Here is a 27,639-nt window from a genome sequence, read left to right as displayed (position 1 = left end):
TCTATGCCATTTATTTTTCTCATACCACGCATCTTAATATGCTGCCTTGTTTTATCTCTGTTTATAGAAGCCTATTTTCCAGACCTTTGTCACATTTCATCTACATTTTTTATTTCCTATCCCTCTCCCTCCAATCCGAAACACATTTCTGCACTTCATTTCCAACCGTGGTGTTCCCATCACTGCTGAATTATGTCTCCCATCAAGGAAAACAACGTGAGTCAAAATACTTCACACAGGCTGAAAAGTCAAATAACATCTTGCAAATAACATCCTGGAGATGCCTGGAGGCGCAAAGCAGGCAAACACACTGAAGAGTACATTATGGAACATTACTGTCACAAATGATGTCTCTACACTTAAAAGATCCCTGTGCTCTACTGACGAGCATGGAGTTTTTAAGTGTATGAGAACAAGAAGTGAGTTGGCAGAAAAGCTTAACTTTCAATAAATTCTAGGTATTCATCTTACGAAAAAGCCTTAAAAGGCTTTATTGTAGCAGCTAAAGACCTTCCATGAGGCACCACTAAAACCATAGCTTTTTACAATATTTTATCCATCTCCTTTTTATATATTTCCCAATATTCAATAGCTAAAGCAGCATTTCCCCCCTGTGCCTTTGAGTAAAAGAGATTGCTGTGATTTTATGAGCTGGTACAGCCACCATTGTACTTGAATGCTTGCAGCTCTGGGCAATTAATTCTGTTCGGTTTGCTACTTTATTCATTCTGTTTTTCTTTTCTTGTACTTAATAAAAAGTAACAAGTAATTAAGAGTTTCTGTGTCTACCAACTCAAACCTACTGTCTCAGTGACATAAAATGAAAACTGAATGCCGTGGAGGCTGGACAGGACAGCCCCCAGCAGCCAACATCATAGTCAAAAATGTGCTGTAATCTCCTCTCGCGTCAAATTTTACAAATTCAGTAAAACAGTAATCGCAATGTACTGTGTTGTTGCCCGTGGAGAAAGTCCCCACACTCAATAAAAAAATTACAGAGGTTTATGACTTGTTAAGTTAGGTGAAGATTTGAACTTTCTGAAACACTGTCAAATTCTTAATTACTTGTCCCCTCTAGTAAATTCGGCAAATGTAAAACATTAAGTTATTTCTTTCATTGTGTAAAAAACATTTTGTCAGTTTGTCACAGCGTGATGCTGTACCGGCATGTAGGCTAATCTATGTCTCGATAAATTATATGCCTTGTTAACGATAAGGTCAGCTGCACAGATGAGTGCAGCGCACACCTTCACACATACAGATATTTTTCACCCACTGTATATCATTCATTTTCCACCCCTATTTCTTTCTTTTTTCATGTAGTTCTGTTCAACAACGCATCTTTTGGCACTTTCATGGCACAGAATAGAAGGCATAATCAGTAACAAGAGGCATGTCACTTTGAGCCATCTCACTTGCTCACTGTCTAAATTTGAACAGTAACCTATATTTTAGGTTAGCTAAAAACAAATATCACTGTTTTACAAAACGCTTCAGCATTATATTTTCATGGCCTTATGGTATGATAATAACAAGAAGTAAAATGGTCACAGCAGTCTGATGGCAGTAAACCGTTTCAGCTTCCATAATCATCGCTCCTCCTGGTGGATAAATAAAGCATTGCAACTACGAGGTGGGGATGTGTTCACTACGTCAACGAGGGGGGATCTCATTACAGCCAAGGACCCAACAGGGACCCAGCCGGGACCCAGCAGGTATCTGCTACAGATCTGCATGGGCACAGTCACGGACCAGCCAGCAATTCTAGACGGCTGCATCTGTAAGCCATATAGGCCTCTGGAAACTGGAAACATTTTACAGTACCTCTCTACTTTCTGTAGTCTGTGTGGCCTCCTAATTAGGAGGGAGACTCCAAACAATTATAGTATAGTAACAACTACATGGTAGTAAAGGGGCCTGAGCTATACCAAAGGAGCCAGTAGAAAGTAATGAAAAGGGAAATGACATGAGCTGTCTTTGGCTGGTTGAAGACCAGACGTGCTGCTGCATTTTGGACCATTTGTAGAGGTTTTACTGTGCATGCTGGCAGCACTACCAGAAAGCCGTTTCAGTTGTGACATGACCAGTACCTGTACAAGGAGTTGAGCTGCATACTCAGTCAGATAAGTCCTAATCTTTCGAATGTTATATAGAACAAAAAGGTTGAGCTTTGTAGTTCTTGCTTGATAAATACAGCAATTTGAATCATTTTGCTTTTGGATTCTGGATCAATTGTGGCTGAAGTTGGAACTTGATTCCACTGCTGAGGCTGGAGTCTTGGTTAGTGTAGTTTATTCCAAAACAACTCTGCGACTGAATTTTCGATCTATGGAAAATAGCTATGTGTTGGGCAGATGTCATACTCAGCAACACAGTTCCCTGCTTACACAACTCATCTAGTTCAACCAAAAAATTAACTTCTGGGTGGTAATCATAATGAAGAAATATATCACCCAATGCAGCAATATGAGCCCCGTATTGCTCGTATATCTGATTTTAATAGTTAACAGCGGAGTTCTATAGCATGGAGGCAAAAGCTATCATTGTTGATTTTGGTCTCTACAGAAGAATTGTTCATAATAATGAAAAGATAAATGCTACTGTCACAGACATGCAAGGCTCCACTACACCACACACACACCGCACTCCCTCACCCGAGTACTAATTCCCATCACCTGTCACCTATCACACACCTGCACCTAATCATTCACTCCACTCCCCTATAAAACACAATCCCTCATCACAGTCAGTGTCCGGTCTCGTTTGGATTAAGGACAGAACTCTTTATCCTGCCTCCACTATGCAACGGACTAATCTACGTCTCAGCAAAACGCCTACTCGTCTCCAGAGCCCCGATCCCGGTTCCAACCATCTCCAGTTTCCCGTGTGTGTCGCTCCAGATCCAGCATGAGTGCCACGGATCCATTCCAGGAGCTGGTGGACATCCTGCGCCGTGGCCTCATCGCTCCGCCATCAACCACATCCACCTCCGCCACTTCCGCTTCCGCTCCGGTCACACCAACAGTTCCGCCCTGTACCAGTCCCATGGCCAAACCAGCGCCCTTCTCTGGCTCGGCAGAGAACTGCAATGGTTTCATCCTGCAATGTTCCTTGGTCCTGGAGATGCAATCTTCCCTGTACCCCACTGAACCCTCTAAGGTAGCCTTTGATCTCACAGTGGGCTGAATCCATCTGGTCACAAAACGGACCCGTCACCCAATCCCTGGAGAGCTTCCTGGATCACTTCGGAAGGCCAGCCGGAGACTCCTCTGCCGGCGAGAAACTATATCAGCTCAAGCAAGATCAGCGTTCAGTCCAGGACTACGCCTTGGAGTTCCGAACCCTTGCGGCGGCCAGTGGATGGAACGAACAATCCCTTATCACCACCTTCCGTCAGGGATTGGAGCCCAGGGTAAGATTGCATCTTGCTGCATACGAGGATACCATCGGCCTCGAGAGGTTTATACAACTAGCCATTCGAATGGCCACTCATATGCAGACGTGTTTATTGGAACACCAGGACCAGTATCCGCCTACACATACCATCCGTCAGCCAGAGAGGCGCCGCTCTCCAGAACCAGAACACGAACGCATGCAGCTAGATTCCTACCCCCGGCTGAGCGGCAGAGACGGCTGACCCAGGGGTTGTGTTTGTACTGTGGAACATCCGTACATAATAGAGCTACCTTCCCAGTAAGATCACCACATCCTATGGTGAGTGCTATACTTCCCAGTATCCCTTGTAGTAAACCCCTGGCAACTGAAATAATCCTGGTCAATCCTAACCTGTCCCTTCCAGTACAAGCCCTTATCGACTCTGGGTCAGCCGGCAACTTCATCTCTGGCTCCCTCTGCCGCCAGCTCCGCATCAAGACCTCATTCACACTAACCAGTTACCAAATTCACGCCATAACCGGGAAATCAATCAACCGCAGCGGCGTTCAGAGAGTGGCTGGTCCTGTTACCCTCCGAGTTGGTCTACTGCATGAGGAACAACAGCACTTGCTGGTTCTGGAGGGCTCGACTGCAGAGGTGATCTTAGGGCGACCCTGGTTAGAGCAACATGACCCCATCATATCCTGGTCTACAGGTGAGGTATTGAAATGGGGTAATTCCTGTTTTCCTGGCTGTTTCCCTTGTCGACTAAGACCATCTTCGTCCGGCCCCCAGAGACTCCCTGTTTGCACAACGTCCATTGAAAGTCCAAGAGATAAGCAGTCAGTGGAAATTCTGCCTTGCTATGCCGCCTACCAGGATGTATTCTGCCCTAAGAGAGCCTCCCAGTTACCCCCGCACCAGGCCATGGGACTGCGCAATAGACCTCATACCGGGTGAACCAGTGCCCCGTGGAAAAATCTACCCACTATCCATTCCGGAACAGAAAGCCATGGGGGAGTATATTGAAGAGGCCCTAGCCCAAGGGTATATCAGACCATCCACTTCACCAGCAGCCTCCAGCTTCTTTTTCGTGGCCAAAAAGGACGGAGGCATGCGGCCCTGTGTGGACTACAGAGGACTCAATCGGATCACAGTCAAGTTCCGGTATCCACTTCCCCTCGTCCCTGCTGCGCTGGAACAACTTTGCAGTGCCACTGTCTACACCAAGTTGGACCTCCGCAGTGCGTACAATCTTATTCAGATACGTGAGGGGAATGAATGGAAAACAGCCTTCGTAACACCCACCGGTCACTATGAGTACCTTGTGATGCCCTATGGTCTGGCCAACGCCCCCTCTGTCTTCCAGGACTTCATTCATGAGGTGCTCCGGGAGTTCCTTCACAAATTTGTGATCGTGTACATTGATGACATCCTGATTTACTCCCAGAACATGGCAGACCATCGGCAACACGTTGCGGAGGTCCTAGAACGCCTGAGAGACTATCACCTCTTCCTCAAGGCCGAAAAGTGTGAATTCCATCAGTCCTCAGTGCAGTTCCTTGGCTATATCATCAGTGGCAGTGGCATCCGGATGGATGAGGGGAAAGCGGAGGCCATCCGGAGTTGGCCCACACCTACAACAATTAAGGAACTGCAACGATTCCTGGGGTTTGCTAACTTCTACCATCGCTTCATACAAAACTATAGCATATAGTCCATCCCCTGACAAGCCTTCTCCACAACAAGCCCAAGTCTCTGTCCTGGCCACCAGCCGCACAAGAAGCTTTCGACCTCCTCAAAAGGACCTTCACCAGCGCACCGCTCCTACCCCATCCAGATCCCGAGAAACCTTTTACGGTAGAGGTGGATGCCTCTACTACTGGGGTAGGAGCGGTGCTGTCACAACTGCAGGGAACCCCGGCCAAACTCCACCCATGTGCTTTCTTTTTCCGGAAGCTTAGCCCGGCGGAGAGAAACTACGACATCGGCGACCGAGAATTGCTGGCTGTTAAGTTGGCATTGGAGGAATGGAGGCATTGGCTGGAGGGCGCCCAGCACCCCTTCACAGTGTTGACAGATCATAAAAACCTAGAGTATCTCAAGAAAGCCAAACGTCTCAATCCTCGGCAGGCACGCTGGGCCCTGTTTTTCACAAGATTCCAATTCAATATCTCATATTGTCCCGGTTCCAAGAACTCCAAAGCAGATGCGTTATCCCGTCTACACGCTCACGAAGTCACCACTGAAAAGCCAGAACCCATTCTTCCCCAGCATGTGTTCATTAATCCCATTCAATGGTCGGAGGATTCAGTTCCCTCCTCCAATGCCTCCACCAACACTCCGCCGGGCTGTCCCCCTGGTCTTCAGTATGTTCCTAGAACCCAGCGCAACAAACTCGTCCACACTTCTCACACCTCTCTGGGCACTGGTCACCGTGGGGCCAATGAAACCCTCTCGCTGCTACGAGAACGCTTCTGGTGGCCAAATATGGCTATGGATGTGAGAAGCTACGTACAACGTTGTCAAGAATGTGCCATGTCTAAGTCTCCACGTCATCTTCCCACAGGCAAACTATTTCCCCTTCCGACGCCCAACAGACCCTGGTCACACCTAGGAGTAGACTTCATCACGGATCTCCCTCCATCTGACAACAACACCTGCATCTTCGTGGTCATGAACCGGTTCTCAAAATCTTGTCGTCTTATTCCACTCCAAGGACTACCCACGGCCATGGAGACCGCTGAATGCCTCTTTAATCATGTCTTCAGGCATTATGGAATCCCGGAGGACATCGTTTCCGACAGAGGTCCACAATTCATCTCCCGGGTATGGAAAGCCTTCTTCTCACTCCTGGGTGTGACCGTCAGCCTCTCCTCTGGTTACCATCCCCAAAATAACGGCCAGACGGAGTGGAAGATTCAGGAGATTGGGCGCTTTTCATGTACCTTCTGCCATGGCCATCAGGACTCTTGGAACCAGTTCCTGGGCTGGGCCGAGTACGCCCAGAACTCTCTACGTCAATCAACTACTGGACTCACTCCCTTCCAGTGCGTACTCGGTTACCAGACCCTCTCTTTCCATGGTCTGGGGAGCCCTTGGAGGTTCCCGCCGTGGACTACTGGTTCCGAGAGAGCGAGAGGGTCTGGGACGCGGCTCACCGTCAACTCAGAAGAGCACTCTGCAGGCAACCGTAGGAGAACCACCACTCCTGAGTACCTACCCGGCCAAAAGGTCTGGCTATCCACCCACGACATCAGGATGTACCTGCCTTGCAGAAAGCTAAGTCCCAGATTCATTGGTCCCTTTACCATACTAGAACAAATAAATCCAGTCATGTACAAGCTACAATTACCTGCACAGTATAGGATACACCCTACCTTCCATTTCTCACTACTCAAACCGTTTCATCCTTCTGTTCCCATCTCCACAGAGGCTGGCGACACGACAGATTCCCCCTTACCGCTGATCCTCCAGGATCAGCGGTAAGTTTCCATTGTTTCAGTTGTTTCAGTTGTCAGTCAACTGAGAGCCCCGTCTGAGTTGTAACTTATAGCTGTATTTCCACCTCTTGGAGCAACAGACTTTTCAGCCATTAATATCTATGTACACATTTACAGATTTGTCTGAATACAGATTTGCAGATCTTTTTTACACATTTACAAATCTGATTACGCACACACAGATTCTGAATACACATTTGCAGTTTCCTGTACACATTCACAAATCTCAGTACGCATTGAGATATTCTTTTACACATTTATAAATCTGATTATGCACACAGTTTTGCTACAATAATGGCCCCATAAACCACCATCTACTTCATATAGTATGCTGAATTGGCTGCAAATTTACATGCAAGTCAGAGTTTCTCAGCCTTGGGTTTGGGGCCCAAAGTGAGGTTGGTGATGCAGGAAATAGAAGACATTGGTTTGAAATATATCTGTTTTTACAGACATGACATAAAACTATGTACTATTCAAATTCATATGATGAATTCATGACTGAACTAGAAAGGCAAAAACACAGTCTTTTGTGTAGGATATCTCTGATCAGAACAGACAGCTTAAAGGGGGTGGCCTTCCATGGGCATCACAACACCAGATCTTAATTCATAGTAGTTATTTAGTAACAAGGTATGGTTATTTCAGAAATTGTCTTGAAAGTAAGTAAAGTAAGTAAGTAAAAATCACTTGGCCTCTGACCTCTAGTGGACAGCATCCCACGTGGGGTTGAAGTTTGACACTGCCCTGAGTGGTCAGTACGTCCACTGATTGGTCAGATGCTTCTTTGAACTTCATTACCAAAATTTCTCTATAAAAGACCCTCACTGGAATGTAACAGTGGATTTTCTTTGTTACTGGTGCAAGGTGTCTCATTCCTTCTCTGCGTTACCAAACCATATATTCCTTCACTGTAGCGTCATTGTATGTGTAGTTAGCATTGTATTGAGACATTGTTGTGTCTTTCTTTGTTAGTAGAGTTAGTAATAAATGTTTTGAATACATAGCTGTTGCCTTGGTTTTCTATAACTTACATTCAGTCACTTTACATATCCGTTCCTTGTTTTACCTCTTGCTACCTGAGTTCAGGTTAATTCCCAAAGCTAATTTGTGTGTTGTAGACACTTTTGACTGATCACCAAGAGAAACTTTGATCAGTGCTTGTTGTGTGGACACTGAAATTATATCGCTGGACGAATAGTTAAAGTAGTTCCGCTTAATAATTCTGATTAACTCTGTAACTGAGCTAAACTTTAATTACATATTATGGTGGAGAATTCTTGAAACTACTGCTGTTTCCCAAACACGTACATTTCCTACATTAGTAACACACCATATAAAGCGATACAGCTGAATATCTTCTACTGCTTGCTGATTGCATACCATATGTGATGACAATATAATGAAGTGTAATGATTCTACATAGGTCTGACAAGACTCAGGCGGTTCCAAAATTTAAAAGTGTGCCAAAAAGCTTTGTGTCTCCTTGCAGGGAACTGCAAACTACTGTGGACAATGACTTGATGTTCAAAAGGAGGTTGTTACAGTATTGTTGAAATGAACTGACTCAACTAGTGCTTCCAGCAGAATGACAGGCCTATTTTTAGGTGCTTCATGACTGCAGAGCTGGCTTACTTGATATATTCACTTGATGGACATTATCCTCTGAGTCCTCAATAGTGTCCAAGGCTACTCAAGGACTACCTGAGAGGTGTAGAAATATTATGATGGCTGTGAGGGCATCAAATCGATGCGTTTTTCCCAGAGAGTGAGTCAGTTTGATCCTGCATTAGACATGCAGCCACTGACGCAATCACACAGAGTACTCGTATAATACATCAAACCTCACACCTCACACGGACAGCTAAATTGGTTGCTGCCATTCATTTAATAAATATGCACACACACAAACATAGGACTGTGTGCACACGCATACTGTGGGCATTTATGTGATGACAGCAGCAGTATAGATGTAACAAGGTTGATTGAGAGCAGGTTTCTTGTCCACATGTGTACTCTGAATATGTTGAAGATCTTGGCAGAACTGTTGTTCCTGCATTTCATAGCTGGTTTGATTGATTAGTAGACAGACTATAGAAAACAATGGCAATGGATATAATTGACATATACTTTCAACTACACACCCAAAAGTATGTAGACAACCAAACATTACACCTATTTGTGATAGTTGAACATGTCATTCCAAAACCATGGGCATTAATCTGCTGCTATGACAGCCTCTACTCTTCTGGTTTCAGCTTTCCACCAGATGTAGGAACCAGGCTGCAGTTATTTGATCTAATTCAGCCACAGGTCATAAGGCCTTGGTTACAGTTGGCATGTTGTTTTTGCATTCCTGGTTTAGCCATGACTTTGTCATGTCAATTTGAACAGCAAACACAGTTTCTAGAATATGTAGGCAGCTCCAGATACATTCTATAGAAACAAAGATATATTCAAACAAATGTAATTTACTTAATTAATCACTGAACCCATGCATGCCCCTGAACCCATGGTTGAACCAGTAACATGAAAATGTACAACCGATTCAGAAGCGGATTCAATTTATCTGGTTTGTTAGCAGTTTGAGTGAGTGAACATAAGTATGAGTCTGAATTCTGAGCAAGGACCAAGGGAAAGCAAAATTTTGGTCAGTTTTTCTTTTTTAATAAATTTGCAAAACTTTCTACATTTCTGTTTTTTTCTGTCAAGATGGGGTGCTGAGTGTACATTAATGAGAAATAAAATAAACTTTTTTGATTTCAGCAAATGGCTGCACTGAAACAAAGAGTGAAACATTTAAAGGGGTCTGAATACTTTCCGTACCCACTGTATATGTATATATCATTTCAATTATACTTAAAATATTTCCTGTACAATTATTTATAATTTATTTATACTGTGCAACTACCTCCTGCTGTATCTCTCATAGTAGTATAGTGCTACACACCATCTGTGTATTACAATATCTGTGCAAGTATTCTGTGCAATTAGCCATCACATATATCTTTATAAATGACAGGTGTATATAGTGTTTATAGCTCATATTTTCTATTCTCCATTTCTATTTTTTGTGTATTTTGTATCCATCAACCTTTTTCCTGTACGTGTTGAATCTTGAGCTGCTGTAACAAGCGAATCTCCCTCGTGCAAGACCTGAGAGAATCTTTGTAATATCTAACAAAACTAAGGATCATATACATTCTCTGAACGAAGATTATGAGAATAAAACACACATTTCTCACTAGAAATGTTATCAAAACACATTTAAACTATGTTAAAATACTGCATTTTCCACTGAGAATAAAATAAATGTCCACCATTTTGGTTTTCACAAAAGAAACTTGGCAGTCAAGTGATGTGGACACAGGCCAATAGAAAAGAATAGGACAAAAAAGCTTTATTTCTCAGAATCGAAGGAGAAATAATCTAAACTGATAGCTGTAACACTGACCTATCGTATTGCTGAATTATCAAGGACATCATTGAAAGAAAACCTTAACATGGGAACAGTGAGGAAAATACTTCGGGGCAGCAGATCCTTGGTTCTATAATGGGACTGATGATCACAGCGTCTTACAGCACCACGGTCAGGTTAATATTGGAGTGAATGGACGGCCGGAGCAGTTCCTCTGAGCAGTGGTCCTGTCTAGATAGAAACCCTGGATTTACGGAAACTCGTGAGATTTAGGTTTAGGCAACAAAACTACTTGGTTATGTTTAAGAACGCGCACAATGAAGAAACAACATGTACAAATCTCGTGAGAGTTTCGCAAATCCAGCGTTACTATCTAGACACGACAGCAGTGTAATATTGCTGTGGATGGTTTTACATTGGAATTAATTGAAAGCCTGGTGCATCTCATAAAGACACTAAAGGATACCTTGTGAGTCTGTATGAGATGCCAAGGGACGTGACAAGAAGTCGGTATTTGACGACCTGGGAATGAGAACAGGTTGGTATTTACTGATTGTTGCTGCTAGGACAGCTCTTGAAAGGCTGTTAAATGAGTGTGTATTCGAGAAATTTCCCTTGCCTGCCATATACCCCTTTTATACATGGACACAGGTTTACTGAACACAGGATTAACCCATGTTGAACCCATTCCTTAGATCACTGTCACAAGTTAATTACTGAGACTACAGTCTACAGTGTAGTTCCATACACATCTGCTAAATCTGTTAGAAGGATCTGATAAAAAGGTTTTTGTTTTTAAATTAAGTTACTAACAAGCAGTGACTACCGAAAGGCCAGGAGAAGCTCTTACAGTCAGCCCACATGGGCTTATGGTACTGTACCACAGGGGTTCATGCAGGGCTTAATTTGTGCCAGATCCTGCCGGAACAGGATCTATCAGATACACACAAAATACTTGTTAGTTGGATACATTCATTGTTGGTATTTAGGCATTAAATGGTCTTTTTTGGCAAGAAAAATAAAGAGTGAAGTCTGCCATATCTTAATTTTGTTAAAGGTACAATCCAAGATCTGTATATGTAAATTAAATAGTAGTTTAAAGTTTGTTGATTTAATATAATGTTTGTAAATGGAATTAATTTAAGCCTACGATTTTGATTGGTTGAGAAAAATGCAGAGCCCTATGAATATTCAAATATGTACGTAAATAATTTTTTGTATCTAAAAATACTTTGACAAGAAGACAAGTCTCACAAATATTTTAGACACTGACTTGTGCTTCAAAACATGTTATTATTGAACAAACTCCTTTGGTCTTTCTTTTCCAATTTGCAGATTTAATACTCTATTTTGTCGGCCTTTAAATTTTCAGATGTGAAAAAAAGACAGACAACACCACTTACTGTCAGGCTAATAAAATTGCTTTCCCTCTTCATTAAAATGACTGTACAACATATCATCAATTTCCATCTTCATTCACCCACTTCAAGGCTGCAGCACAAAGGCCTGAGAGCACTCTGATGGTGACTAGTGTTGAATGGTAAAACGTCTCGACAAAGAGCACACAAATTAGGTTAGCCTCTTCCGATGATAGGAAGCCTTGACATTGTGCAGGTCAGAAAATTAATTTCCAGTCAAATGTGTGTGTGTGTGTGTGTGTATCAGTGGTATAAGACAGGGAGCAGGGAGTTAATACCAACATGTGGGTCATATTGTGAATGGAAAAATTAAAGAAAGTCTCTCAAAACAAGCACTCTGGTATTTCAGTGGTCCAGCAGCCAGGGAGGAAGAGCCAATCAATTTGACCTCCAAGTGTTACAGTCAGCCCATTGCAAAAGACAGCCTCTTAAAAGCAAAGCACTTGTAATTATGTTGAATGGGGAACATATATCACAATTCTATGGTCCTGTGAAGTTATCGTGAGCAGTTAAACTTTGAGACTCAGCCTCATAATGACTTCCAGTTAATATAATTGAAGTTATATTCTCATAATAATAACTTTGATTCATCTCATTACAATGTCATTTGATTGCACCATAACGTCATATCAATAATTAGTAAATGACAGTATAGATAGTGCACCAATTAATCTTCATTCGTATTATAATTTCTATATGAGAAAACTATATATACCAGAATATGAATTAGCAATTTGTGTAATTAGCTTTTTGGTACTGACTGTCCAGATTTGCTCAACAGGCCAAGCCTAGAGTTTCTGGTATTTAATGCTCACAATGACCTATAGAAGATAAATCTTTTTTTAACGTACAATCAAGTCCTTCGCTATTTTCTCTACAGTCAATTCTATGTAGAACACAACACAGTGCTTTGTTGCCAGTTGTCAAAAAATCAGTATTGGACACTATTTAGGTCATCTACAGTGCATGATTGTAATTGGTGCTTGGTTAGTTCCATATTTTTCATGTAGCACTGTGGGATAATACACATGCAAAATGGAAAGTGCCACTGGTTATGGAAGTATTATTCCCCCATCATGCCATAGTTGACGAATTCATGCAAAATTGACCCAGAATCCAAAAGTGAGTTAATTTAAACTGCTGAATGTTTTATCACTTTTAAGCTCAGTGATTGGATGTTTCTCCCTGAAATGTTCAGGGAGTCATAGCTGACATATTTACCAAAACAATGACATGAAAGCACAATTCTCCTTTTAACATGGTAATTTTCTTATGTCATATGCTGCCATTTTACAAAATATTCACACGTTTTTTATTTTCTCAAATTGTCATATAATAATATCCCTGAAAAACTAAACTGCCTTGGTACACAAGGCACACATACATCACATTTTAATTGTGAGCCTGTAGTGATAGTGAAGCACATGCACAGGGTGACTGTGTGAATATTTGTCTTTTTCTGTCTCTTTGTCTCTGTATCTCATTCTGGAGGTATAGGGCCGTCCCCAGATAACTTGATTTGTCAGCATTGTGCCCGGTTTTAATCTGCCATTCTGATCAGGCAGAGGGCAGAACAGCAAGGGCCTGCTGCAGTCTTGATTGGACAGACCTCTGGAGGACGCGATTAGAACAAGCTAATTAGGAGAGATGGAAGTTTAGGAAACTTTGGAGAAGTCATCAAATAAGATGGAGAGAGAGAGAGAGTGAGTGTGTGTGTGTGTGTCAGAAAATATGATATCACTCAAAATTGTCTGCAATGGAAGAGAGTGTAGCAATGTAAAGGACTTTTCATTTAATAATCATACATGAACTAGTTTTTAGTAACAACGAAAAGACGCTTAATTTGAATTCACTTTGCTCTTTCTGTTAAATGACTCTAGAAACCTAAGAAAATACCAAAGCATTAGTGACAAAGGTAACAGTCCATGTCAACAAAACTTATTGTTTGCCTCTTAATAACTGCTTTTCATTGTTAAGTTTAGGTTGAATTGAGAATTCTGTTGTAAAACTTTTTTAACATGCATGTTTTTGTCCACTCTCCACAATGACAGAGATGACTACAGTAATGTGCTAACCTTACATAATACTGGCCAATAAGACCCACGTTGGAAAAAAAACAGAATTTTCCCGTAACTTCGACTCTTTGTGGCTCTTACAATGACATAAAAATAAAATATCCACCAGTATGTCAGCCTGCTGTCTCTCTATTGTTTTCCTCTCTTGCCTGGATCCTGCCCACCATTACATCAGCATCTTATGTAAGAGCTGCGATCAAACATGTGCGGGGGGACAGCAGGAGAGCATCGGTAGATTTTAGTATCAGCAGCAGCAACACTAAGTTAAACTGTCACCAGCTCTGTTTTTTATCCACAAGCTCCTGCGCTCTTGCAGGCATGACAGGAAACCACTGAGAGTTAGACGAGCCAGCAGAAATATTGAAATAAATAAACTAAAAGATAATTTGTGGCCCGGGGCTTGCGTCACTTGCATGGTGAAGATTAATGCTGCCCCTCTGAAAAACTAAAGGCTCTAAAGGGACAGCGGAAGTGGCTTTTTTCTCCTCTGAAGCACTGGTAAAATAAAAAAAGGAGCACAAAGGAGAGATGAGGAGGAAAGCGGCTAAGAGATGAAGAAAAAGAGAGTGGCACATTACTGATTTTACTCTAAAACTTACACAGCATGCTCTAAATCACACAACTTTGTCTTACTGTACTTGTGAACCTAACATCTAACCCTAAACCTAAATCAGGAAGCATTAAACCTACTGTATATACTAAAACAAAATCCAGTATTCAATAATGGCTGAGTCTTTTATAATAGCTGGGGGCAATGCAATAAAGGCTGGTCACTAATTTCTTCCAATTACTTTTACTTTTCTGTTCTGTCGTTTGCTGTTACAGTAAGCTACTTTCAATGAAACTACACTTCCTGCAGATGTTTCACATTAAAAGCCTCCAAGAAGATGCACTTTAAACTGTAGGAAGGTTTTTAATGTGATGCAGGAAGTGATGAATTTCACTGACGGTAGCTTCGCTAGCAGAGATCCAAAAAACTGCAAAGTAGAAGCAACTACACTAGTAGGAACAGTATTTGTGTTAAAAAGAGAAAGAGCAGAGCAGCAGAGTGGTGAGTATGATATGTTTGTTGTAGTACTAATTGAATTAGTGCTGTAGAAATGTGCTTTATCAAGACAACAGGTAAACATGGAGGAAGTGTTAAGTTTGCATTAACAGCAAATGTCTCTAATATAGGCCTATTTAAAATAGACACCTAATTTTCTCTGCAGTTGGGGCAAATTAAGGCCACAATTTGAGAATTTACAAGAATTTAACCCCTTGACAGGTTTACCATAAAGACAGATTATCCCATACATGCCATCTAGTGTCATTTATTTGATTTTCTGCCCTTAACAATATGTGGACAAAAACAACCACAAAATGTTCTGTTGCCAGGCATTTTCAAGAGGCCTGTCATCACATCTCTACTATGTCTTTTGTTACTACTAAACAGATTCACTAATCAGTGGAAATACTTTACCCATTAACCATCTAATCTGATGCTAAACACAGCCCTTTCAGCTGCTAGCTGTTTTGGTATTTCTGACAGTGTTGTGGCAAATACGAAAATGGAATAATTTCTCCAGATACGTAACTTTTCTTGTAATTTTCCAGCTTTTTTCTAATACTGAAAAGTTTCAGGCTTTTCAAGGTTCCCATGGCGTGTGGATCCCCTGCTTGAACAATTGAAGGCTCACCACAAATTTACTGGAAAGACTGGTTCTCACAGAGAAAGAAGTACACAGACCTGAGTAGGCCCAGTAGGTCTCCTCGGTGGCGGCTCTCCGGTGTCGTGTCCGTGGTGTGGCTTTGCGAAGGCCTAGGATAGGGGCTTGGGACTGGCTTCCTGTCAGTGCTGCAAGGGAGGAGAACATGTGGTCATGTGGGTTAGCATAAACAGCAGCAGAGCTTCGCAGCACTCTGCTGCCCTGCCTGGATACCTGCTGGGCAGGATGACAGCCAACTGTGTCCTTAGCTGCCTTACCACGCAAGCTGCCTCATAATAACATTCACAGTGGAACAAAGGTCAACAGCAAAGAATATCTACGATGTGGAACTTAACTGTCTAGAAAACATTTAAGGACACCCTCAGTCCTCAGCACCTGCTCATGCAAAACAGCATCACAAGTGAGACCAAAAGGATTTTGCAGAATCAGAAAAATACATACAAATAATAGAGAGTAGAGACAAAAACATCAGAACGAAATAAACAGAGAAATGTCAGCTTTGGCTGCTCTGGCTTTATTATATAGGGTCAAAATATTGTGTGATTCTAAAGAATGGGCTCGAAGTGTTCTGATACAGTATATCTAGTGCAATAACAATGAAATATGGCTTGAACAGTGTCTAATTTAGACAGTTCTCTGAGTAGCTAAATTTAGATACATCCTCTGCCGTAAAAAGATGGGGTTTTCATAATGTCTTCACATTATGTATTAATTAGAGCATCCATTTAGCGAGTGTGACGATTAAATTCGTTTTTCTTGTGGCCTGAGGCCCTTTGGAATAAAGAATGATGCTGAAAACTGTACCTGATGTTTGAGGTAAGCCTGGATTATCAACAGGGTCCCAAGACCCCAGACCTCTAGAGGCCCCAAAAGTCCCAGGTTCACAGCATGCCAATCAGTTTTTGTAATTTGATTAATTGCAAATTTGTAAGGGATTCTGCACCACTAAAGTACTATATCAGCGGAGGCAGGTCCAGAATTTTAGTTATTTTTTGATCCTGACTCAAGACCTTTATTATTCAGAAAACCTGGGGCCAGTTCATTTTATTCCAGCACAGAATTGCTGGTTCTTATCTGGGTCTCTGGGCATACAATGAAGCTGCCGTGTACAGTCTGCTGTGAGCTGGGAACTTGAAGGCCAAAGGGAACATACTTAATTCACAAAGGGTGGGGGGTAGAAATGGGGGTCAATAGGGGCCCAACAGAAAATCTTTCCCCTGAGGCCCCAACAGGTTAATCTGGCCATGGTCTGAGGATGTCCTCAGACAAATATTCATAAAAAACGTATAACTTGAAAATATATCACAACATCAACACTGCCATAATGGTGTGGTGTACTATTGTAATATTCTCTCTGTCCATTTTGACCATTCTACTCATATACTCATATTTCTTTCTTTGTGGTTTAATGCATCTCTGCTTTTGTTGTTTCAGACCGCCTGCGAATGATCAAGATAAGCAGTTACAGTACAGGCCATTCCTGTCCTGGGGAACTATGATTAGTAGAAAGATAACAAATTGATTTGGGTAACAAGTTGATGCAATAAAAGCTGGGACTGGATGCTACCACATCATGTCCCTTTTATATTAAAATATTCCAAAATAAAAAGCTGCTCATGGCACTAATAGTTCAAAAATATTTTCATTGGTATCAAACATAAAAATCTTAGCTAGTGCATAGACCAGTAAGATATTAGTAAATATCTTAAGGTTCATGCCTTTTCAAAACATAAAATCCCTTCTCACAGTCAGACACATTACAGCATTTCTTGGAATTTAATTTCTCATGCATTTCATTTGGGAGAAGAATGTTCAAATGGAAAAATCAAGAATCCTTCTGCCAGTTTCATGTGTGAAACTTTAAATCACCTCTTCTCGGGCTGAGAGACCTTCTTCATTCCTACTAAAGAAAAGGCAGTGATGGAACTCTTGGCTTCTTTAAAGTGGAGGACAGGATTTCTGAGAGCTTCTCTCCTAATGGCTCTACTGTGCTCTATGATTTGGACTTTTAAAGACCTTTTAGACCTGCTGAAGGCCACCTTTAACTTTCCATTTAATACATGTCTTACAAGCCTCAGCCAGAATACAGTACGTGTTGTTTTGTTTTAACATTTAACTTCATTGAGGAGGTTTTGGGTATTATTCTGAATAATCAAGCAAGTTCACACTATTTATTTTAATTTATATTCAATTAGATTTTCTTGTACAATATTTGCCACCAAAATCTAGTGGAATAGAAGTATAAAGTAACAAAGTGGAAATACTCAAGTAAAGTACAGCATTGCACTTAAGTACAGTACTTGAGTAAATGTAGGAGAGATTAGCATTCATCCCACTTTGGATGGAGCAGCTCTCATATCCAGAAATCTGGCCGAGTTTATTAGTGAACCAAAACCATGACAACTCACAGTTGAGACCAGGAAGCAGAGTTGCAGTCCTACACGCTTCTCTGCGCTTCCAGAGCAGTTACACACCTAAAACTCCTTAGTGACGGTGTCTGCCCCCCGACCACTTAAATTAATAAAATCTAAAGTTAGCAGAAGAGGAGTTCTACATAAAAACCTAAACAAAAACGCTGAAAAAGCACAACAAAATAGGAGAATTAAATGAGGACTCTTAAACATCAGATCTCTGTCATCTAAAGCTGTACTGGTGAACGATTTAATATCATATTGACTTATTTTGTCTTACTGAAACCTGGCTGGGTCATGAAGAATACGTTAGCCTAAATGAATCCACTCCACCCAGTCATATTAATACTCACATTCCTCGAGGCACTGGCCGAGGAGGTGGAGTTGCAGCCATCTTCGACTCAAGCCTATTAATCAACCCTAAACCTAAACTAAATTACTGTATAACTCATTCGAAAGCCTTGTTCTTAGTCTTTCACACCCAACCTGGAAAACACGACAGCCAATTCTATTTGTTATAGTGCACCGCGCTCCTGGTCCTTATTCTGAGTTTTTATCAAGTTTAGTCCTTAAAACAAACTGCTTCTACAGTTGTTGTTATTGGTTACTATTACTGTCATTATTATTCCTATAGCTGTCATTCTTATTTTTAATTTATTAATATCACTACAATTACATTATTACTATTTTAAAAATTCTAGGTGGTATTTGCATTGTGCCTCCCTCCCCCAAAACCTCTCTCTCTCTCTCTCTCTCTCTCTCTCTCTCTCTCTCTCTCAAAACCTAACACGGCAGTGGCAGATGGCCGCCCACCATTAAGTCTGGTTCTGTCTAAAGGTTTGTGACTCTTAAAGGAAGTTTTTTCTTGCCACTGTCGCCAAATGCTTTCTCATGGTGGGATTTGTTGGATCTCTGTAATTAATATTATAAAGAGTACTGTCTAGACATGCTCTGTAGGAAAAGTGCAATGAGATAACTTCTGTTATGAATTGGAGCTATATAAATAAAATTGAATTGAATTGAACTGAATTAAACATGCCAAAAGTTTATCCAGTACTGCAGTTAAACTGTAAGTGAGTGCACCAGAAATGTCTCTAATAATCCCTCATTGCACATGAAAATCATCTTTGTTTTCTCTTCCAAATACGTTTGGAAGAAAAAACATCGGAATTAGGGAAAAAAAAAACTGACAAGACCCAAGTTCAATAAAACCAGGATTTGAATGTTATTCACTGTTAAAGGGACATTCACATACTAACTTTATCCATCAAAGTGGACAACTGCCAAGTGTGTCACACGGGATGTGTGTCCTTGTATGTCTGTATATTTAACAGTAACCTCTTGAACCTTTTGTTCTGTTTTCAAGTTCTGTCACTCCACTGAAATTGCACTTACTAAAGTGGTCAGTTATTCTCTGCTTACTATGTATTCAGATTGCACACTGCTTCTATCACTGGATCTCAATGCTTTCTAAATTACTTTTGACACCATTGATCATTTTATACTCCTAGACCGACTGGAAAATCAGTTTGGCCAGTGGTAGCTGGCCAATAGAGGGCGCTAGGGTGCTGCCCCCCTTGAGCCACAAAAAAACCCATTACTAATAATAATAATGATAATAGGACGGTGTAGTCCCTCATTCGTCCAGGAGTGTTCTATCGTAGAAAAGGTTTCAGTCGTAGTCATCTGGACACTGTTTTCAGAATCAAGACGTTTCGGCTCCCATCCGGAAGTCATTCTCAATTGTGAGAAAATTGGACGGGAACTGGAAATTTAAGCTAATCTGAGTTACATAAGCCCTGCCCTCAGGAGGGAATCTGCCTGAGTATCTGTTAATAGCTAGTTTCACCTGAAACTGACCTAATAGTTTCAAGAAGGCCCAGTGATCAGTAATCAGGCCTATTGTTCTCTGGCTGCATCTACTTCATCACTGTTAAGTGCCTGATTAGCATGTGATAGGCGTGACCAAGGTGATAATACACTCTGATAGACTTTGGGCAGATTAAATCTCAGACCACCATTTCTGTTCAAAGAGGGGTTCTCTTTCTTCACAAAAATGGCTTCCTTGACACCCCGTTCAAACCAACTCTTCTCTCTACTAAGAATCTTCACCTCGCTGTCTTCAAATGTGTGGTTTGTAGCTTTTAAATGCAAATGCACGGCGCTCTGTAATCCTGAGTTAGCGTGTCGTCTGTGCTGATAAAGTCTTTTGTGAAGTGGCTGTTTGGTTTCGCCTATGTACCGTTCTTTGCAGTTTTCCTCACTGCACTGAATGGAGTAGACAACATTGCTCTGTTTTTGTGTGGGTAACTTGTCCTTAGGGTGAACGAGTTTCTGTCTTAAAGTGTTGCCTGGTTTAAAGAAACCAGGCAACGAGTTTCTGTCTTAAAGTGTTGCCTGGTTTCTTTAAACCAGGGACAAGTAAGGACAAGTTACCCACACAAAAACAGAGCAATGTTGTCTACTCCATTCAGTGCAGTGAGGAAAACTGCAAAGAACGGTACATAGGCAAAACAGTGTCCAGATGACTACGACTGAAACCTTTTCTACAATAATGATAATAAATTAAACAAATTGTCAATATTTGTGTTTTTGAAATATGGAGTGCACCCAGTAATATGTGTAAAATATGATAGAAAATCATCTGAGCAACATATATGCTTTTCCAACACGTTCCCTCCGCCTGTCTGCATGTCTCAGCAGCTCTGGGGCGATGGAGAAATCGCCCACAGGAGGCGGGTCTGTGTACCACTTTAGCCAAAGATATGAACGTATGACATAAAATTTAGCCAGTCATCGTTCTCAAATCTAATGCAAAAAGGGGGATTATTTTATCGCCCAGATCAACATGAACTCGCAATCAGACAGCAGGTTAGAAAAAAAGGGAAGCAGTGTATGCGAGGCTTCTCTTGTGGCTGGTACACCAGAAAGGCCTGGCTAGCTGGATGCAGTCATGCTAATGCCTTATTATGCTTTCCGTGCTTGCTTTTTAAAACAATGGGGACAGATTCAGCATGGACAGTTACAGGAGTGAGGGATATGATGCACCTGTCTGAGAAAGTAAGGAAACATGAGAACACCAGGGCACATATGATAATTCTGTCAAGCTAACATTAGCCACATTAGGCAGAGTGAACACTGCTACGCAGCTGGACAGCGGCAACAGGATCGCAGTGAGGAAACACAATGAGGAGATGGCTGAAAACAGGCACATTTTATCCAAAATAATTGTGTTTTGTGGGGCTTCTGAGTTGGCCTTGCATGGGAATGATGAGACTGACTCCTTTGACAACCCTGGCATTTTCAGGGGATTGGTGTATTTTGTTGCCTCCCTAGACAGTGTGCTGGAGGAGCCCCTAAGACAGCTAACTTACTGTTTGTAAAGGCGTCAAAGATGGTACAAAACAAGCTGTTGGTCTGCATGCTGTCAGTGCTAAAGGATTACATTCTGGAGGAAGTAAGGAGCACTGATTTTCTAACCATTCAAGCAGACAAGACAAGTTGTAGTCAAACTTTGACTTGTAGTGTACATTTGTTCATGTTCAGCCCCTGTGTGTTTTTGTTCTATGTGCAGTTTGTCACAGTTGTGTTTGTCAAGGTGTTACTTACTTACTTAATTTATTGTTACGAATAAAATAATTGTTAAATATTTAATTGCAAAGTAGGAATTCCTATTTGATACCTTCACTTTTTTGCATTAAATCATACAGAGATGTTTGCTGAAATTGATTGGATGTGACACAGCCCTACCTAGAACATTTTCCACGAGCCGCCACTGAGTTTGGCGTCTCTGGCCTGGCTCTTGTGTGGTTAAAGTCTCAGCTATTTGAAAAAACACAGTGTTTTTCCTGTCATAATACTACATCAAAATTTTTTTATGTAAAATTTAGAGTTCCTCAGGGCTCTTTTCTTGGCCCTCTCCTTTTTTCTCTTTATATTTCACCTCTTGGCCAAATTACATGCAGTCATGCCTGCTTGTGTACTGTGAAAAACTGGATGTTGGTGGAATGGTTTAGAATGATGCATCTCGAATTTTAACTAAAACTAGAAAATTTGACCACATTACACCAATTCCGCTTCCCTTCATTGGCTCCCTATCCATATCTATCCATATCAACTCGGACTTTAAGGTGCTTCTAATGACTTACAAAATTGTAAATGGGCATGCCTATTCATACCTGTCTAATCACCTTAAACTATATTCCTTATACTCCATCCCATGCTCTCAGAATACAGGGCTCCTGTCTGTCCCCAGAGTTAAAAAGTACTTATAGTCCATGTTTGTCCTGCTGATGAGAATACTGAAAAACACTGCATCTCTCTAACTCTGTTTATTTGTGTCCCACAAGCACACAAGTTTCCAAGCTGTGTGCGCTCTTCTTTTCCTCTCTCTTCTCCCTTCAGATTGTAAAGCCCCTTGAGGAAAATTTATGATTTGTGATATTGGGCGATATAAATAAAACTGACTTGACTTGACAGACCAAGCTGTCTCCATATGGACACCAGGCAAACCTGAAATCGTCAATCATGTCGTAATGGAAACTCAAAGTCTCCAGCTTTTTGCAAGGCATTGTGGAGGAGATTTAAAGGCTCAGGATGAACAAAGGGTGAGTCTTCATTTCAATGACAGACACATCCACCCCCTGCCCCCGCCTCCTCTTCCTCCTCCTCTCGCCCCCCTCTTCGTGTTTTAATTCTTTGGGATGTAAGTGTGGCTCATGTCTGTGAATGCCAATGGGAGGCAGCTCTATGGCTTTTCTATGAATTACATTATTGATTCCCAATACTGCTCAGAACAGAAAATGTAATTATGCACAGACCCCGCCTTAACCCCCTTCATCCTTGCCAAATACATCTTCTTCTTTCCCTTCCCTCTTTCTCTTTCTTGTCCTTCACTCTGTGGCTTTACATCCATTTGTCTTTCGCTTCTGCCTTCAGTAACATGCCCCCCCCCACACCATCACCTGACCTCTATAAAGCCTTGTGCGTTGTCCTTCAATCATGTCATGATGGCCACAGCTTTCCCCGAATTGCTCTGCAGCAGCATCAGCAGTCCCAGACTGTAAAAAACTCTCCATCTTAGCAAGTCGTTTAGTGTGTTATAAAGTCCTAAAAATTAGAGTTTTATCTTATGTTATCTTTTAAAAAGTGAAACAATCAATCAAAGTCTGGGAAACACCCAGTGAGAATCAATTTCTGGCTGGTCACATATGCACTAAACCAATCTGACATTTACATGCAAACATGATTTGTTGCCCCTTCAAATTGTAGCTGAAGAAGATAGAATAGTGTATGATTCTAAAACTGCATGGCCTGTTTCTCACCTCAGATTTGTTCATAACCTGATTTTGGTTGATAATTTAGCGTGCATTTGATGTTTCAAGAACAATCGGCATGTTTTTCTAGACTGAAAATGGGCAGAAAAGACCAGTAATAGTGTCAAAGTCCATTAAGAAACTGTCAATAATTGTCTTCGGTATATTCATTTGTCACATGCTTGTGGTTCATTGGTTAATGCTTTTCTTTTTCTATAGATATTTTTCATTTTTATAAACACATTATTACTGATGTATTTTCTTTCATATGCCTAACCTACACATATGAGACATATATTATTCACTCCCCTGCCCAGGTAGTGTCAGCTCAGTGTACCTGCAGAGCAGCCGTCCCACACTTATATCAGCCTATATAGCTGGTATCACTTAGAGTCAGCGCCAGAGCTGAGAGCATTTGAGCAGCTAACAACCAATAGTTACGCTACCCGGCCCCACGCTGTCTGGGCCCTGCACTGTCTGGCCCCGCGCTGCCCTCCATTTCCATTGGTTTTGAGTCATTTTTAGACAAGATTCGGTTTGTAAAGTTTACAGTCTGCCGTGCTGTTGCTCTTGAATTGACTGACAAAATGCTAGTCGACTCAGGGTCTTCTCAACTGATCACTCGAATCGTTAATAGGGGGGCAGACTCTTTGCAGACTTCATTGAGAGAGAAAATAATCACCTTGCATGAATAGATATTTATCATCTCTAGAAAATTATTAAGGGCTTGATTCAATTCAATTCAATTTTATTTATTGTTGCACCAATTCATAACAGAAGTTATCTCACTGCACTTTTCCTATAGAGCAGGTCTAGACCATACTCTGTTATTTACAGAGACCCAACAAATCCCACCATGAGCAAGCACTTGGTGACAGTGGCAAGGAAAAACTTCTTTTAAGAGGCAGAAACCTCAGACAGAACCAGACTCAGGGTGGGTGGCCATCCGAATTACAAAATTCATATTAAATATATACATTATGAGATATCAGCTCAGTTCAACTCCAGGCACACACAGGTTATTTGCATGACTAGATACCACTAGAGGTAAGTGAGATTTTCTTTTGTTGACCATTTGAAAATTGGTCCACAAGCAGATTTTTCATTTTGTTAAAAAAAAAAAGATAGATGACAAAAATGACTTGGAGATTGGAGATTTATTTTCAGTGTTTTGCCTCCTTCTCTCCTTCCCCATGTCTTCTTACTCTGTTTTTATTCCTCTCTGTACCCCGGGGAGCCCACACCCCAATCTCCAACCCCCCTCCCATCTCCATCACATCTTGGTTGTGGTCGTTCAGATGTGTCCGGCCATTTAACAGGCTTTATTTATCCAGAGCTGATGCCCCATTAAGGCGAATAGACAGACTGAAACTGAATCTATTTCAGGGAGGGGGCTCTCCTATGGGCTTCTACCACAAGAATAACAATGTTTAAGTCAGTGACAGCGAAAAGAGACGGCGGGCAGATTGAAAACAGAGGTGAAGGACACTGAAGGAGATGAGGAAGGAGAGGAATGACAGATGAGAACGGGAGGAGGAGGATAAGATGGGGATAAAAGCGATGGGCTTAAAGAGAGCCAGAGAAGGGGTGAAGGAGAAGCTGGAAGAAAAAGAATATGGAGTGAGGAGAGCGCATAAATAGGAGAGGAATTAAGGACCAATGATAAAATTTCACTCCTCTCCTAGCAACCCGATGGACAACCCGCTGCATGGCAACCAGTCAGCAGCAGAGGATAAGAGGAGGAGAGATGAACAGAGGCCTACTGTTAAGCTGAGGGGGAAGAATAGGAGAAGAGGAAGGGAGGGAGGGAGGGAAGCTGTGATGGTGTCAAGGGGAACATTTTCGTCACAAAAATACAATGTTCTGTTCTGTATGTATGTATAAATATTAACATTATAGACATTTAGCTGATATACTTCCGCACAAAGACTGAATAAGCTCTGGTAAAAGAAACAGAACAAGCACTGAGGAGAGTGCTGGAAGTTTGGTTTTCAGGATTTTCACATTGCTGTGTCAGTCTCACTAAATTTTGAGCTCTAAAAAGAAGAGAACTAGAGGAAGACAGAACTGCTGTTATGACAGGGATGTTTGAATGTTTTAACTACAGGGTCTATGTTGTCAAAAGAAGAAAGCTTACTTATGATAAGGACAAGTTTTCATCATTATTTTGTCGAACCAAAACACAGAATTCTCTCTGACAGAGCTTCAGAGTAGACAAAAATCCAACTTAGTGTCCACATACTAATGACAATTCCACCCATAATGCTTCACAACAGCAAAATCAATATTTTTTTTCCAGCAGTATGTGATAATACTAATTTTAACTACTTTGAACTTTTCTCTTTTAAACAAGTAAAACATTTTGATTATAGCAAGAGTTTATTAAAATAACATATTTATGTAAGTGATATTTCATGACCAGGTGTCCTGATATAAGAAAATAATGAACATGAGGTGAAGGTACACAGGTAAAGAAAGAAAACTGGGAGTGCATTATGGATCATACATTTTTAAGATTATTTGTAGTTAACATGAATGAGAAGTCCTTAAGGTTCCCAGAAAAAATGGAAAGGTACATTTCCTGACAACTGGGAAACTCCATCTGCTGAGAAAGATTGCGTGATACAATTGAAAGCTCCAGAACAGCTACTGAGTCGACCTTGTGATGTGAATGTTTTTGTCAACTATCTGTAGTTGTCAGTTTAACCCATGGTTGGGTTAGCTTGTGGTAATGTGACGGGAAGCAGCAGCATCGTTGCTATGGTTACTAGCCCCCCTCTCTGTCAGAGCTCATCTGCATCACCACACAGCACAGAGAGAAAGGAAGATATAGAACATTATATGGAAATATATATACCTGCATGCTAAAATGCCATACAGAGGCTGATCAAGGTTTGCAGCAATTTGTGTTTTAAACAGTCATTGAAACACACATGTATACATAGAGCTGACTATCTTTGAAATGTTTTCAATACCTCAACCAATGCAACATACAATGTTCAGTGCCAATATCAGAATTATACTTTTGTCTTACATTACTTTACTGTTGATGTTTTGAAACTCTACACAACCTCAAAGTTGAATCTCTAAACATCAGCTCTGAGCTGGTAGGACACGTTGAGGATTAGGGGGCACTACTGGACACAATCACAAAATCAGGGGCTACATCTTCAACAAGATAAATTTCTCAAATGCACCAGTGTTTGATGGTTTTGACAGAAACAAGCAATTTAGTTAAATACAATACAGCATAAAGTGACCAAACGTTTGAATCTCTGATTAAAGAACAAGTTAACAAGATTTGTTACCAAGCATTCAGTGCCAACTTTCAGTACCTGACATTTTTTAATGCTCACTGTTATGGAAACTATTCAGTCAGTAGTAAAAATATATGAGGTTCCATACCCAGCCTAAGCATTCACACACACAACCACACACACTCACACACAGTGCCCATGTTTTATTTTCTTTCATCAGACATATTAAAACGCTCTTCCTCTTACACCACCACAGAGGCTCATTGAGCTGTGCAGCATCCCAGTGCAGTGTACCAACCCGTTCTCATTCCCAAGTCGTCAAATTTTGATGTTTTGTCACGCACCTTGGCATCTCATGCAGACGCACAAGGTACCCTTTAGTGCCACCAGCATTTCAATTAACTCCAATGTAAAACCATCCATGGCAATATTAGATGCTCAGAGGAACTGCTCCGGCCGTCCATTCACTCCAGTATTAACCTGAGCGTCCCATTGGAGAACTGAGGACCCGCCACCCGGATGTTTTTCCCTTATTGTTATTTCCCATGATAAGGTTTTCTTTCAATGACATCCTCAACATTTCTCCACCCAAAAAATTAAAGTGTCCTTGATTCAATAATAATTCAATAATAGGCCTATGATAGGTCAATGTTAGGCCATCAGTTTAAATGATTTCTTCTTCGATTCTGAGAAAGTTTTTTTGTCCTATTCTTTTCTATTGGCCTGCATCCATGTCACGTGACTGCCAAGTTTCTTTTGTGAAAACCAAAATGGTGGACATTTATTTTATTCTCAGTGGAAAATGCAGTATTTTAAGATAGTTTCTATGCGTTTCTAGCGAGAAAAGTGTGGGTGGTCTTGACACGTTTGACTCCTGTTTTGGGCTGTCTGCCGCCAATGGGCTTCATTCCATTTCAAATTTCTGCCGGTCGGCCGTAACGTGGATCCCAACGCCACTATCTCTGTAAAAAAAAAAGGCATAATATAGCCTGTGATTGAAAAATGTGAAGTTTCATTTTAGTCACAAGTTCCACTAACAAAGAAAAAACAAACATATATTGGAGCTAAACCAGATACAGCGTTGGAAAGGCCGCAACCTGGAGAGTAAGATATGTCAGTATGAAGATTCTTCATGGCTCCTGCTTTGAGATACTGACC

The 27,639-nt window shown here is 41.3% G+C and overlaps 1 protein-coding gene across 4 annotated transcripts in view; it reads right to left on the bottom strand.

The window, feature by feature from the left end:
• Positions 1-27,639, bottom strand: part of LOC122883490 (receptor-type tyrosine-protein phosphatase gamma-like) — a 577,119-nt gene that overhangs the window by 426,949 nt on the left and 122,531 nt on the right. For all 4 annotated transcript variants that reach the window (XM_044212273.1, XM_044212264.1, XM_044212251.1 and 1 more), the window contains exon 2: positions 15,519-15,626. In XM_044212273.1, coding sequence (XP_044068208.1) covers positions 15,519-15,626 — 108 coding nt within the window. The remainder of the gene's footprint in view (positions 1-15,518; positions 15,627-27,639) is intronic.

Source organism: Siniperca chuatsi, linkage group LG2, assembly GCF_020085105.1.
Source record: "Siniperca chuatsi isolate FFG_IHB_CAS linkage group LG2, ASM2008510v1, whole genome shotgun sequence".
NCBI lineage: Eukaryota > Metazoa > Chordata > Actinopteri > Centrarchiformes > Sinipercidae > Siniperca > Siniperca chuatsi.
This window is presented reverse-complemented; position numbering and strand designations above follow the sequence as displayed.